General features: G+C 38.5%; 1 protein-coding gene across 2 annotated transcripts in view; it reads left to right on the top strand.

Annotated features, from left to right (window-relative positions):
• LOC110068631 (receptor-type tyrosine-protein phosphatase F-like) overlaps window positions 1–16,158 on the top strand; it is a 52,463-nt gene that overhangs the window by 11,966 nt on the left and 24,339 nt on the right. For both annotated transcript variants that reach the window (XM_089287420.1, XM_089287421.1), the window contains exons 4-14: window positions 149–415; window positions 1,057–1,230; window positions 3,009–3,248; window positions 7,286–7,471; window positions 8,245–8,552; window positions 9,837–9,984; window positions 11,155–11,457; window positions 13,636–13,923; window positions 14,082–14,390; window positions 14,838–14,958; window positions 15,744–15,880. In XM_089287420.1, the coding sequence (XP_089143546.1) occupies window positions 149–415; window positions 1,057–1,230; window positions 3,009–3,248; window positions 7,286–7,471; window positions 8,245–8,552; window positions 9,837–9,984; window positions 11,155–11,457; window positions 13,636–13,923; window positions 14,082–14,390; window positions 14,838–14,958; window positions 15,744–15,880 (2,481 nt within the window). The remainder of the gene's footprint in view (window positions 1–148; window positions 416–1,056; window positions 1,231–3,008; window positions 3,249–7,285; window positions 7,472–8,244; window positions 8,553–9,836; window positions 9,985–11,154; window positions 11,458–13,635; window positions 13,924–14,081; window positions 14,391–14,837; window positions 14,959–15,743; window positions 15,881–16,158) is intronic.

Here is a 16,158-nt window from a genome sequence, read left to right as displayed (position 1 = left end):
ATGTGAATAATCAATGAAAAGCATCTTTGTATGCACTTATCATTCAGAGACATAATGGTCAATCCTATGTAACAGTTAATAATTATTTAGGAACGTGAGGGGACAATAAAATGTTAAATAAAATGATGTTTTCTGGACTGACACACAGAGAATCTTGCGCTTCGAAAACCCACAAATCAGTCTTCAACACAATACAATGAGTCGATTGGTCATGCTGTATCAGGAAGAGCAGTGGATGGAAACCCTGATACTGATATGAGAAACAAACACTGTTCACAGACAAAGAAAAACAACCCCAGCTGGTGGCGAGTGGACCTGGGTTCAGATTACGTGCCAGTCTCTCAAATATACATAGTCAACAGGTTCAGTCCAGATGATCCAACAGAAAGTAGTAAAGACTATGAAATAACATTAGGTGAGTACACTTTTATTGAAACTGTTCTTTAATAAGCCCGCATTAAATTAGTTTTAATTAAAAATGGGTTTGTTTATGCAACTTTGTCATTGAATCGGCTTATGTGCTGTCTATTAACGATTCATAAGAAATCTTCATGATGAGCAAGTAACTCAGATACTGATCAACAAAGAAAGATGTGCTAACCCATTGACTCCTGGAGCTTTTTGCTAAAAATGCACGTTTTGGACATTTTCAGCCTGGATATGAGCCAAATTAGCTGCAATGTACTCAAAAAGGCATTTGCTTCATGACAGCATGCCTCTCTTTCCACTAGCATCATGTTTTATGACATTTTTGTTCGTGCATGGGCAGAAATCAAAATTTCAAGATATCGGTAGTTTTTGGTCCAGACAGTGACCTTTGTCTTTAGGCTTTTCATTTTTTTTATTTTACAATGTATTATTTTTCGCCTCTCCTTTTTCTCCTTTCCTTATCTTTTTGCTGTAGTGATTGACCTTCTACTGGACTTGCTTCCAGTTCAAGAATTCTTTCTGTATATTAAATTTTTTTTTGTAGAAGTATGAGAAAACTATCAAATGAGAGATCCCTGCAAAGCTCTAAAAGATCAAATTAAGTGCAGCATACTATTTCAATGATAGGTCGCTCCACAGATGTGACAGCCAACTCTAAGTGCATGGGAAGGTACACTTTTATTAAGTTCAAAGCATCGGCTGTATGTTTCACTACTCCACTGAGGACTGGTAGATATGTTGGTATTAAGACTACAAAGAGTCAAGCTCTGGAGCTATGTGAGGTGGAAATTTACTCACGAGGTAACTCAACATTGATAATAAATATGATTAAGAGACATATTATTATTATTATTACTATTATTATTAATTATTATTATTATTATTTATTATTATTAGTGAGTTTTTCAAAAAGCTGAAATTGCACGAGCCACTTTCGCGAGTGCAATTTCAGCATTTTGAAAAACTCACAAGCGCAAATTAATTCCAAATTGAACGACAAAAACCATATGATTACTTATTAATAATTAATGTTGCTGTTCCAAGAAAGTAATGCTTTAAATACCCCGACAATCACAAGCAATAAAATGCATTCTGCGGCATAAGGGAGGAAATGCCGCTCCGCAATCGGCTTGACAGACAAACTTCCATAGCATGACCAAATGCCAAACTTATCTCCCCAGCAGTTAATTCTGCACTGGATTGGACAAGTCGGCGATGCCGAAAGTTTGCGCATCCTATAAGCGTAACTCTAAACAGCACTGCAAGCTGACCTTCGGTCAGCATCGTGCTAGAGTGTAGACAGTTCTCAAACCTTACTTATCTCCCCAGCACTACGAGCTGACTCTGCCTGCACGTGCTGGATCGGACAAGAAGAGGCATAAAAGAGCGTTAAATAGCGCCACTAAATTAGCAAAAAGGAAGCTAATGGGGAAGTCGCTGCAAGACTTAACTGCCACTGATGCCTGCAGAGCATTAATAAAAACATGAAAAAATTTACATGGAGGAAGTACCAGAAGACCTTTCTTGAAGCCATGTTTTCTCATACGAGAAAACTTTTTTCAAAGTTTCCGCAACAAAATTTTCGTCCACATTTTGTCCTCCTATTGTCTTTCAGCCAATCATAATTGAGAATTACGATGTGTAATTTGCACTGGTGTTACACTTTTTGGACTGGTACTACACTTTTTGCACTGGTGTTACACTTGAACTGCACTGCTCTCGGCCAATCAGAATCGAGTAATTTTTTATCATCATCATCATCGAACTAGCAGGAAATCTGTGTTGGGGAAATATTGGTTGAGTTCTTTTTCACCTGCGGCTTAGTCCATAACCTTGCAAAAAAAGGATCACAACCAGTATTACCCTAACAGCAACAATTACTGTTTCCTTTTGTGTGATATTTTGAAAAAGGAAATTGCTGCAACTGATTTTGAGCAGTCCATCTTAGCAGTTTGAATTGCAAAATTGCAAAATTCATGGAACCAATCAGAACTCTCCTTTTCGTCTTGGACAAGACTGCCATACACTGTACATGTATGATAAAATTAGCTCAACACCCTTCATCTCCCAGAAACATGTAGGCCATCAATTGCTTACTAGGTTATTTCCAGCCTTCTGATTGGTTTACTGAATCTTGCTTACCAGTTATTATACTTGCTTGTGTCTGAATGGCTTAAAGCTTTTTGCCACATAATCACAAGCTTTGTGATACAGTGGCTATAGTCGACCGTAATTTGGAGTTTAATAGCCAAATTTTCCTATCTTTTCTTTTCATCAATTCGTTTAGATGAAACTGAAATGACTACATTATCTCATCATATGAGAATTTAATGAAGCTATAGTTATTCAATTGGCCCTTGTTGGATACAAGATGATTATAACAAATTTTTTACCTTGTGTTATTTTATCACCTTGTATTGAACATGGGCTTGTGGAATTACAATGACAGCATATTATTAAAATACCGGTATAGTATTAAACTTGTAGCCATCCCTGTAGAAAAATTATCACAAACGACTCTTAAATAAGTATTGTGGTTTTAACCCTTGGTAAAGGTGATGATCAATTTTTCATTTAAGAAAATCTGGCATTTGACAAACAAACAAACCAGACTAGTACAACTCATGATGGTGTAAGCAGAAGAGCAGTGGATGGTAAAAGTGCAACAGTCTGGAGTGCTAAATCTTGTACGCATACAGCAAACGAAGACAAAGCCTGGTGGATAGTGGACCTGGGAAAAGGGGAGCATGTTACTGAAGTGTACATTGTCAACAGAGCCTCGGAGGGAGACAGACTGTCAAATTTTGAGATCAGAGTTGGTAGGTTACCATTTGCTACATCACCGGTTACATTTTTACACCTACATGTACATGTACAGGACAGTGTTCAATTGTTATTGTCACAACCAGTTGCCAAAAAAATTAGGGTAATCTACATGACTTTGTACAAGTGTATGGTTTCATTTTAACAAAGTACAAATAGTAGGGTTATGTTTTGACTGTCTAACTACAGTGTATTTATCAACTTGAAGTTGATGAAAGTAAAATGAACTGTCTTAGAGAGTTTTTTAGTCAAGAGCACTTAATTGTCTCTAAAAGTCAAACATATTGCAGCAAGCTATGGTGTGATCCTTTGATTTTGGTCATATTCTAATGTTTTTTGGTACATGTAGTTAGGAAAGGGTATAGCTAAAATCACTTGGCAGTTTGCAAATTCTGTTAAAATCACCACTTGAGACACTAAATTATTGAGAAAGTTTGAGAGCCTAGATTGCCTGCTAAAACAGTCTGTCTATAACACTAGATAGCTATTGTTTATCATTTTCTTCAGGAAGAATAACATATTCGTTTACTGTTTGGAATTTGAGATTTTAAGCGCAAATTCAAGCTATGCTGGAAATTGTCTTACAGAAACAGAATAATCGTTTTCTGTGGTTTTGTCTAACAAAAGTAGCCAGTGCTTGAAATGTGAGTAACTGGTGAAAACATTGGCACCTAGCGCTTCTGGAGAACCTTACAAGGTTTAAATAGGTACATACATGTACACACGATGTGGAAAATCATTTCAGTATATTTTCACCTTATTATTTTGCTGTAGAAGAGAGGCAAAAATGCTCTTTTTAGTGCAGTTTGTTGGCCAACTTCTGTTTATAAAGTTAGAAGTGACAAAACCGCCAACTGTCAGCATGTTCAATGGTCGAATGCCAAAAGATTCAAACTTTTGACAATTATTTTAGAATCACTGCATTTTGTCAACTTCTAAGTCAATTTTTGAATGTTGCTTAGTGTGCTGTAGACAAAAATTACATCTGATTGTTTGGTCATGATTTTAGTTATTCCCTAGCCTAACTACATGGTATCCTTAAAATATGAGCAAAATCAGATTTTCCACCCTTGCTGCATTAAATTGTAAAATTAGTCTGATTTTTATGCTCTTTAAAAAAAGTTGATGTTTTATCTGGTATTTTAATTTTGTCATAGAAAGTGACAAATTTGGCAAACTCCTGATGTGAATGTGGGAGGCATGGTGGCCTCATGGTTAGTGTGCTTGAATCCGGAGGAAGTGGTCCGGGTTAAAGCCCACTGGCTGGGGTTAAAATAAAATAATAATACTTTATTCAAATACAGAGGAGAGTTATCGTGTTGTGTTCTTGGGCAAGACACTTAACTCACACAGTGCCTGACTCTCCACCCAGGCATGTATAAATGGGTACTGACGAATTTAATGCTGGGGGGTAACCTTGCAATGGACTAGCATCCCATCCAGGGGGGAATAGAAATACTGCTAGTTGCTTCATGCTTCTGAAACCTGGGGATAATCTCCGGCCTGATAGGCCACTTGCAATTGGTTTGTATACAGACTTTACCTTACCTTATAGAAAGTGACCAATGGCTTATAGTGTATTTTTCATTTATTCAATAAAGACCAAGCGAAAACATATATGTGACCTTTCACGTGAAAACGTGCTATAACGACTTTCCGTTTTCGAACGGAATTCCGTTTAGAAGCCGTTTGAAAGCCGTTTGAAAGAAATTTGCATTCGTTCGAACGATCTGGGTCATCCGTTCAAAAAAATTTGCATCCGTTCGAACGGCTTGCTCACCCGTTTGGTAGAAACGTCCAGCCGTTCGAACGACTTGCTCACCCGTTCGATAAAAACGCCAGCCGTTCGAACGACTTGCCCACCCGTTTGTTAAAAACATCCAACCGTTCGAACGACTTGCTCACCCGTTCGATAAAAAAGTCCAACCGTTCGAACGACTTGCTCACCCGTTCGATAAAAAAGTCCAACCGTTCGAACGACTTGCTCACCCGTTTGTTAAAAACATCCAACCGTTCGAACGACTTGCTCACCCGTTCGCTGGAACATCCATCTGTTCAAACGACTTCAGTAAAACGTTGAACGGCTTTGATCATCCATTCAGGAATAAAAATATCTAGGCATACGAGCGGTTGTCTTAACCTGTTCGGGTACTCGCGTGTTCATGTCACCTAAGGAAAAAAGCCCTTCGATCACTTGAACAGTCTGCTAGCAGATTACGCGACAATCACAAAATATCTCCAAATAATGAAGCTCATGAAGAAACAGTCCACACAGAAAAATCGAACTACGGTGTAGTTAGCCTGGGATCCAACGGTTTTTGCTTCCGAATGCCGATTCAGAAGTGCTGTTTTCGTTTTCTTCTTGCGTGATCTGTGAGCGAAGACAACTTTCGTTCAAAGCTCACACTGAACCGCTGCTTGTGTAAACAAATGAGAACTACGATGTTGTAAATTTTAAAAACTTCTCGCAAAGTTATTATTACAGGCGAAGAGCTCTTGCAGAAAATATATTTTGCGTTTCTAAACATACGGTAGTCAAGGAAACTTGAAAGTCGCCTATAGAAGCGAACTTCTTAAATTCTACCCTGTTTACAATGCGGTAAAATAAACGTTACCGGTATAACTATGGTTGTGATAAGCACATACATTGTAAATGATTTTCTGGACACCGAAATCTCATGAGTCTGCCTTGTGCATTCCTCTTATTTCGAAGAGAATCCACTGAATGAAATCTGTAAGACGGCAGCATGCACTGAGCAGGTAAGATAACAATCATGTTGTTGTGACGCCCTGAATTTGCATTAAGTTTCAAACATTAACAATGCGTGAAAACTGAGTCACGCTTTTGTCATGCATGGAAAGTCCTGTGCTTGTTTCCGTCGACTGAGAAGCTTGCTTGTTGTAAAATTTGGGTTACACTTCCCAGTAAATACGATGTATTTTTAGCCTTTGCCACAAGGAACATTCCGGAGAGAAAAAGCCATTCCAAACAAGCTCATTTCACGCCGCGGGTCTGGTGTTGCGTTACCTGTCACTGTTGTGTAACTTGTATGCAAATTTATCGAGATCGGTGTAGAGACACGCAGCCGAACTGAACTGATGGCAATGCGTTTGAGTCGTAGTCAAAAGTAAGGGTTAGCATAGCATACAATTTGAAAATGTATCGGGAACTGTTAGAAACAGAAAGTTGGGGTATTTTTTTTTGTAAAAAAGCTAGAAAAAACATCACCGCAAATACTTACCAAGTTTGCATTCGCCGTTGATTTTCTTTCGAGTTCCGCCTCAGCAAACTCAGTTACGAATGTTCTCTGCATTTCAGGTTTACTTTCTTTGGCTTTCAGTGGTGAAATAAAGTAGTAACAGGAGCAGTTTCAATGATTAACAGCCATCCGCTCGAAATTATTTTAAGTGAGATGTGTAGCGGCACGGCACCATTCGAAATAAACTAAACGAATTATAATCATGAAGTTTCTAAGCCGTTCGTGACTGCTCGTTCGAAGATTTCATGAGCTGTTCGAACGTTTAGATCACCTGTTCGAAAGTCTTTTATGAGCCGTTCGAAATTTTTTATGAGCCGGTCGAACGGTTTGTTTCGTTACCCGTTCGGAATGTTTTGCGAGCCGTTCGAACGGTTAGGCTACCCGTTCGCAATTTTCCCTGAGCCGTTCGAACGGTTAGGCTACCCGTTCGCAGTTTTTCCTGAGCCGTTCGAACGGTTAGGCTACCCGTTCGCAATTTTTCCTGAGCCGTTCGAACGGTTAGGCTACCCGTTCGCAATTTTTTCTGAGCCGTTCGAACGGTTAGGCTACCCGTTCGCAATTTTTCCTGAGCCGTTCGAACGGCTAGGCTACCCGTTCGGAATACTTAATCACCTGTTCGAACACTCATTGAAACCCGTTTCAAACGGCTTGGTGACCCGTTTGTAACCCGTTCGATGGCCGTTCGTTTCACCCGTGTAACGGAAAGTCGTTAATGCACGTTTTCGCGTGAAAGGTCACATATCTGCACATGTACAGTATGAATTCTCTTTTAGGAAAAATATCTGATCATGGGGGTGTGACCAACCCTGAGTGTGGCAGTGGTTACAGTGTTCCAGAAGGGCAAGGTTTATCCTTCTTCTGTCGTCCTCCTTTGTATGGAAGATATGTGACAATCAGAAACTTAAAAAAGAATGTTCCTTTAACACTGTGTGAAGTTGAAGTGTATTCTGAAAGAAGAGGTACTAATTTATTTGTTGATGCTTATGATAATAAAGGTGATAATGGTGGTGGTGATGATCCACAGTTTTATATAGTATGATACATGTACATGTATATCTAGTTAAAAATTGAAATTCATTTTGCATAAAATTACGAAGATACATGTACCAGTGTCACTCTTTTCTCATGGGGTCATGCAATGCAGCTTATTTTAAGTTAAATTTAAAAAGGCCAATTATTATTTGACGTATAATTTAACAAAATACAGCGAAACCTCTGTTAAGCGGACCTCCAATTAAGCGGACACTTAGCATCCCGAAATTAGCATGTCATCTTTCCCTTTATAATGAACCCCTATTCAGCAGACACCTCTTTTAAGCGGACGTGGACACTAAAATAAATTGTATTTGCCTAATTTCTATTGTTAAAAACATCCATTAAGCGGACACCGGACTGAATTGACAATGTGGCATTGGATTACGTCCTTGAAATAGTTGATTAAATGTACCCGTATTATCATTGCTGTGTGGAAAGGGCATTATTACAAACAAATTTAAGTTGGCAGTGGAAGCCTGTCATGAACTTGAACTCTGGATAGCTTCGTTAACAACCTGGAACTTTATTACAGTACAGAGGAACCATTGAATATTAATTGTTAACAAACATTGCACAATTGTTATAAACCTTTATTAAACGGACACCTTCTCGTAAGGGGACACTTGGGAAGGTCCCGAGGGTGTCCACTTAATAGAGGTTTCACTGTAATACACATCAAAGGGGAATCCTTTTTCAGCATGTCCAATGCAGTCCATTGGCTTGGCAAGCAGAGATGCATTTCCTGACAGCTATTTCTCTGCTTCATCAACAAGAAGTGGTAATGATGCTTTTAAAGGCCGACTATATGGAGATGGTGCATGGTCACCCAGTGATAACAATAATGCTACAGACTACCTGCAAATTGACCTGCTTTATGAGTTTGTCATCTGTGCTGTTGCTACACAAGGAAAGACATCTGCTGATCACTGGACAAAAACATACAAGTTACAGTTATCGCTCTGTGGTAGCAATTGGGTCATCTATCAAGAAAACAATGTTGACAAGGTTAGTTTAAGTTAAGAACTCAGAGATGTCTGCTAATGTTGGTCTAGAAAGCTCCCATATACATTATATACATTTATAAAATGAATCACCCTTGGGAGTTTGACTTCCGGAATGTATCACAGGAATTTATTCATGTACATACTACTGTTTAGATCATTATTGCACCTTCCTTATGCTTTCTCATCAAATTCATAAAGCACATAACAATGTTCTTCGTACAACAACACTTTAAGTCTAACACTTTGATGTCAATGAAAAACAGGTGACTCTTTTTTCTCAGAAATCATATGATTTTCTGTACTTGTGTGATTCAGTTGGCATAGTTGGGTTAGCTGTAAGGCAAGTCTTCCTTGCGTGATCTCTACAAAAATAATTTTCAATGTGTGGAATTTAACAAAGTTTAACACAATCACAAACTTGTCAGAAAGATTTCTTCATATTGTCAGAAAAAAATTCCATTTTTGCAAAGTGGGTTTGAAGGTAAATCACAACTTACTCTAAAACTTTTCAGCCACTGAATTCATGTACATATCTTTTTTTTCCTCCTGAACAATTTTTTTCTCAATTTTTTAACTTAAAGTGGATAATTGCTGCACAAAAAATTATGCAATAAAAATATAGATCACCATGCTGGTTTAAGAGAAAATGAGCATTTATATGAGATTACCAATAATCAGAGTTAACTGGGAGATCTGCTGTTGGCCAGCAGATGATCGCCGTGGGCATGCGTAGTTGTGCCATTGCTGTGCAGTTTTACCCAAGTGGTTTTGCTCTGCCTTGCTTTGTCACTTTGCATTTGGTTTGCCCCATCCAACCCGCCTCTCGGTTCATGGTGGGCCCTTGTGTCTAGGTAAGTATACTTATTCTCCACTGAGAATTCAATGTGACAGGTGCCAGGGGGAGGTGACCCGTGGGAGGTTGCCATGGTTACCCCCTTTATTTGCATTTTGCCCACACTTGCTCATTGCCTGCTTTGCTGTCGATTTATTGAGACAAAAAGTTTAAAGGTTTTTAGATAAAGTTTTCAGATTACAGCATTTGCATTAGTATACTAGTAGACTTCTACTAATAGACATTAGAAAATGATTTTCCTACGTGTACAATGTTTTGAGATGAAAAGCACAGTATTCCATGTCACAATTATTATAATTTATAATCAATTTTTTTAATCACATATGTAAATCTTATTACATATTTACATGTCAGAGAAAACCTTGCATCTTGCATTGATGTTTCCCATAATTGTTATTTTGTGTGTTTTTATTCTACCAACTCATATTGCAGGTGTTCAATGGTAACTCTGGACGAAACGACATAGTTAAACACAGCCTCAAGGAATATGCAAGCGCAAGGTTTATACGGTTCCAGCCAGCAAATTACTCCACTTGCAAAGCTTTAAGAGTTGAAGTTTTTGGAATACTTGTATCTACAGGTATTAATTTGAATTGGTGGTCAAACATAGCAGGGGCAGATCCAGGATTTTTCAGAGGGAGATGGGGTAGGGGGGGAGGTGGCTGGGATCTTGGGGTTGCAGGATCAATGGGACATGCCCCCAAAATGTTGCAATGTGTGAATTGGAACCTAATTGAAAACTGTTACATCAGAAATACTGACAGTGCTACAAGTTAGAAATAACAATGAGGCACCTGTCCAGGCACCTATTTTTAATTTTTTGTTTTGCTTTTCCAAAATGAAGGTGGCTATCCACCTAATCCAGCCCCCCTAACTCTGCCTCTGCATAATAATCATTTCTCAACAAGAGTTTCAGAATACACAAGGCCACATTTACATGTCCCAAGGACTCAGTAGCTCATCTTTGTGCTCAGCCATTTCTCAGTAAAATTTATGCTCATATCACATCATTATATTTAGTAATGTCAGAGTTGTGTAGTGGATTTTGAATATTTCGCGATTGCAAACACCTGCTACCCGTGTTCAGTTGACTAATTGAGCAAAAATCCTATCAGTAATTCTATTAGTGAATGTTAGTTCACCAGACCAGCAACCCTTTTGATATCATCAATTGTTGCACACGAAAGCCACATGAAGGTAGCTTTAGGTGGCTTAGTTTTCCTCGGTATTGTTTTTCTGTTTTGGCTTTTGTTTTTGTTTATTTCGTTTTTGGTATAGCGGCAGTGAAATTTCATCTCCTTAGCAACTGATATGCGAAAGTCGGTTTATTTTTCCTTAAACGTGTGGACTTGAAACAGTTGGAGAGTTATTGTTAGTACTCTTCTGTAAATAAATTGTAGTGTTAGTAAACCAAAACAGTAGAGGAAATCACCTTTATGAAAAAACAAACATTTTATGAGTAATTTCTAAGAAATCGATTTTGTAATAAAAACTTAAGATAAAAGGTCACAACATTTCAACTTCTCAATTGAAAGTCAAAATGTGATGACTTTTATCATTAATTTTTTTTTGCAAAAACGTACATTTAGAAATCAAAAGTATTTTGAAATGTCTTTAGTAATAGTGTTATGCTACAAGCTGAAGAACTTCAAATATTTGCTGTATTTTATGGATTCACCGAGGTGAAATACTTTGTTTAGCAAATATATTGTTTTCGTATAATAAATTTTACTCTATTTCATTTCTGCAGTTCCTTCACGAGCTCCTAGTGGTTTTACAGTGGCTGCAAGTTCATCTATCAGTATTTCAGCATCCTGGGATTTACCACCTGAAAATGCCAGACATGGAAAAATATCAGGATTTAAACTGTTCTACAAAAAGAAAGATTCTGTGGGGTCACCATTAACTGTAACTATAAATGGTGGGGGAAGTCACACTGAAGACGTCACTGGGTTAGCGAAGTACACAGAATATGAATTTCAAGTGTTGGCCTTCACTTCAGTTGGTGATGGACCAAAGAGTTCTGTAGTGGTTGAGAGAACAAAGGAAGATGGTAAGAACTTACTAACAGATCTACAGTCGTGGACAAAAGTCCTTGGGACACTTATGTAATGTAGCGGATTATCTGTGTTTTAGAACTGAAGTATGAAGAAAACGCTGTTATATCCTTTATAAACGGGTATCTGTCCCCCCCCCCAACACAATGTTGAAAATCAGGTGAAATTGCATGTGCTAGTTTTCAACATTGTATGGGGGGTGGGGGGCGAGGTTAGGCAGGTGAAGTTGTATTCGCGCCTGGCGTGTACGCAAAAGCGCCAAAAGTGCAAATTTGTCCCAAGACTTTGTCCATGATTGTCTGAATTTCAGTTCAGAAATAAAATGTCACTTTTCAGCGGTTTTCCACAGTCTAAATGTGTTTTCTCTCGACTCTGTGAATAGATCGTAATACAAAGATTATTTTTGAGCTATTTTGCGGTTTATTTAAGCTTATTTTTTTTCTTTTCAATTTTTCCCAACGCAAACGCGTGGCGTAAATCGGAATTTGTTCTATCTCATACTCGCGCGTGCGGTATTTGAAGGACACACATGGTTAACGCTCAAGGTAGCAACAAGCATAAGGCATTATAGATTATTGTGCATATGACAAAAATTTCTGTCGAACAGCGAGTAAAAGTCTTTTTTTTTTGTGGAAGGAAAACTGAAGGTTTTCACCCCGGGAAGTCGCACAGAAATATCAAATCTCGAAGTCATCTGTATCATGAATATGATACATGCAGTGAGCGGGCATCGTAAACTATAATTTCGTCGAAAGGGTACCGAACCAAATATTAGCAAGTTGTTTCCCGTCAGTGGAAGTCATTTCCTTTAGTTATTTACGAAACAATATTGTGTGACATTTTTTTAGTGTTGTGGACACTCCTTATTTGCATAACTCAACAGTTCTCAGCAACAGTACTCACTTTAAAACCTTAAAATCTACCTACTTATTTCCGAAAGCTCACATTTAAGACATGTCGAAGTGAAATGTGTTCGGTAATCGATCTTTCTACACCTTTATAGCTGGTAAAAACTTAATTTTGAGCTCTGCAAGCACGGTACTCACTTTCCATTTGTTAAGAATTGTTTAAAGTCAATTCTACCATACTGAATCAAGTGAGTACCGTTGTATTTACTGCCAGCGTGCTGTGACGTGACTTTTGTGAAGTAATTTCGAAACAGTACCATAAATCTCGTGTTGAAAAGTAGTTTCGCTGGTTTTCTTACTTAGTTGATACTTAACATTGACGAAACACTGTTTTTCTTTGCCACTGAGTACTGTGCGATGACCAATAAACGGTGACGTCACTACAAAGAGCATAGCGCCTCAGTATACTTAAACGCGCTGTAATAACTGTTAAGGTGATCACTAAGATTGAATTAAATACCAAATTTGTCGTTTAAGTACTTGAAGTATCTGCAAAGCGGTACATTATAATGTAAACAATTCGTTACGTATCCAAATCAAGCGAAGCCGTTATCACTGCCATCACATACAAAAGTTTCTAGATTGTTTGAGATCAACACCCTTCCCGATCGGTCCAAAACCACTTAAAAATACGGAAAAGCTGTGTAAAAGTTCTTAGAAATGCCTTTCTCATCTCAGATGTTTACATTCTCGGGTTCTAAATGCATTTTGGGTTAAAAAACATCCTGATTGTGCATATTTCCACGAGACGCGAAAATCAGACAATCGTGGACAAAAGTCCTTGGGACACTTATGTAATGTAGCGGACTATCTGTGTTTAAGAACTGAAGTATGAAGAAAACGCTGCTATATCCTTTATGAACGGGTATCTGTCCCCCCTCCCCCCCCCCTGACACAATGTTGAAAATCAGGTGAAATTGCATGTGCTAGTGTTCAACATTGTATGGGGGGTGGGGGGCGAGGTTAGGCAGGTGAAGTTGTATTCGCGCCTGGCGTGTACGCAAAAGTAGAATGCACCAACATGTTTGTGTGCTGCAATGCACAAAAATTTAAAGATGTTTATGTACATGTACATACGGAGTGTAAGTATGGTCTGTGTATAATATTTGCACTGATGAGCAAATTCTTTATTTTGGAAATGTTAAGAAAGGTCAAGCTCTACAATAAGGAAACCGCCTTATGTCCAGGGAACATGTACTACACTGCAAATATATCTATATGGATACCTGTGGCAATAAGGCCTTAAATTGTCGCTTCTCTCACCAGCGCCTGATGTTCCTGCCACCCTCAATCATACTAATATAGCTCCAGACAAGTCTCACGGCCCAAAAGTAAACCTTACCTGGAGTGAGCCAATAAGAGCGAATGGAATTATCAGGAGTTATACTTTGTTTTATGGTCACGAGAAAGACGCACAGAAAGAGACCTTTGGAAACGATACATTAAGCTACTCAGTTGATGTGTTGGGTGGATTGACCTATCAGTTCTATGTCAGAGCTGTGACTATCAAACCTGGACTAAATGCCACTGTAACTGTGAATGTCCCAGAATATGGTAGGTCCAGTTGGTTCAAGTGATATAAGTGAGATCATTGTGGAATTCATCTCACAATCTTCTGATTTTGTGGTTGGTTATCTTGTGGTATTGAAATATTCAAACTACTAGGCACGTTTACTTTTTTAATCATGTGTTATTTGCCTTACCTTCAAAAGTACCAAGCGTTGGTCCAGATAATGTTTCATTCTCTGAACTGAACGAGACCACCTTTAATATTTCCTGGGCTCCTCTTACAAGGGAAAAGAGTCATGGTAAAGTTATCTTGTATGACGTCAAGGAGGAGTTGCTGTCAAGAGGAAGACGTCGAAAAAGATCTCCTATCAGCAGCAGAACATCAAATACAACAGCAACATTTGTTGTCCTTTATGATTTGCCGCTTTGTTCCCAGTACCATGTGTTTGTTAGAGCTTACACTAAAGTAGGCCCTGGACCCTATAGTCAACCTTTGGTATTGGAAACATCAAGTGAGTACAATAAAAATATTCAATCTTGATATACTGTAGTCTTTAACAAAGTAGGAACAACTTTTTCAAAGACATGTATGATACAGATAAACATTACATTCCAATCAGAATTGCAAATATCATCAGGGTAATTTAGGATAAAAACTTGTACGTAAAATTTGCAGTTATCACTCACGTTACTGCAACTGATAACAGAACTGAAAGCAAGATTCTCCATATGATATCACGTATCCTGAATAGACCATATTCGTATTCCCGGTATTAGACTGGAACTAGCTTGCAACTGACATGTTTACTCTTCAATCTCGTCACATATGTCTGTTGCACTGAATCTAAGGCTGACTGTTTTTCTTTGCTTGTATACATGGTTACATGTATTTGCTACGCTTAATTTATAAGAAGATAATGTCAGTTAATATTATGGTACTTTCTTTCTTTTTAATAAAGATGTTGGAAGAAAGGACAAAACAGAGGGTTCTGATTCGTTTAATCCTGCGTTTGTTGCTGTGCCTGTTGTCCTGTTGTTGCTTATTTTAACAGCACTTATTGCCGTAGTTTGGTATCGGAGGTATGTTTGATATCTTGTAGCATTCTACTATACAGTAAGAGCAGATTGTAAAGGATATGCGATGGAACTCTTAGATGTGTTTCTGAGGTTCAAGTTCATGTTAGCCCTGTATGGTTGCTGTTGAAGTACTCAGGGAGGGGGGGGGGGGGGTTATTAGCGAGCCTCGTCACTGTGGGTACGTACTTTATAGTGATATTTAGAATCCAGATCCAGTGATCAGGCCTGCTCAGGATACATATGTAGTGCTTCTATAAAACCATTTTACTCCTACAGTGCCTAAATGAGTGTATTAATGGTAACAGTGATAGCACAGCCTGAGAAAAGCACTAGTTAGTGTGTAATGAAGAAATTAGTTTCTAAAGAAACTGTTGAGCTCTGTCGGTGGTCAAGGGAAACGTTTAGATATTTATCAATGTGAAGTTGATGCATAAGCTCTTGATCAAAGCAAAGTGGAAGATTGTTGGTTGTGTGTGTGTTTATGTAGCGGAGCAGGGGGCTACGCTAATCATGGACTAGTATCCCATCCACACGGACAGGGGACACGGACATAACACGGAGTAGTAGCAACATGCTCCTGGTCACTATGCTTCTGACTGAAACCAGAGTTAAACAATAATAGGTTGGGCTCTTACTTGGCCTGTGTCCTGGTGCAGCTGTCGTCATACCTTTTTGGCGTCGTGATTTTCTGCAGGAGCCAAATTCCCAATGTGGTGAAAAATGTCCGAATTTTTTTATGTGTTGGATGTGTAGTCTGCACAGTTTGTGTTGTTTTTTTTGATCAAAAGGAAGTCACAAAGGAAAAACAAACGTGACAGTACTCCTTTTCAACTTGATGGAATGTCACATGGCTCAGTTGATACCACTGGCAGCGCAGCCAATCCAGCTTATGAAAATGTGGCTGATATTCGACAGCATCATCAAGGTAGTTTAAGATGTTATCTTTCAATAAATAGCACAAAGGCATTGTTTCTTGTATTATAATTCTGAGAGAATTATTGCTTTAGTCATATTCAAAAACCACACACAAGATGTAATCATTCAGTGAAGATTCAAGATCGAATAAGGGAAGTGGTCAAAACTATTATACATATCAGGGACCCACTAAAATAACTTGAGACTACTGTCTCTTTCTATAGCCCCCTACCCTTATCCAGATACCAAGGGTTTCTTTTATAGCCCCTCCCCCCCCCTCATCCCTTA

This window comes from Orbicella faveolata, unplaced genomic scaffold (genome assembly GCF_042242905.1).
Source record: "Orbicella faveolata isolate gen_17 unplaced genomic scaffold, um_ofav_v1 contig_14, whole genome shotgun sequence".
NCBI lineage: Eukaryota > Metazoa > Cnidaria > Anthozoa > Scleractinia > Merulinidae > Orbicella > Orbicella faveolata.
The sequence above is the reverse complement of the archived record's forward strand: the minus strand, read 5'-3'. Positions and strand labels throughout refer to the sequence as shown.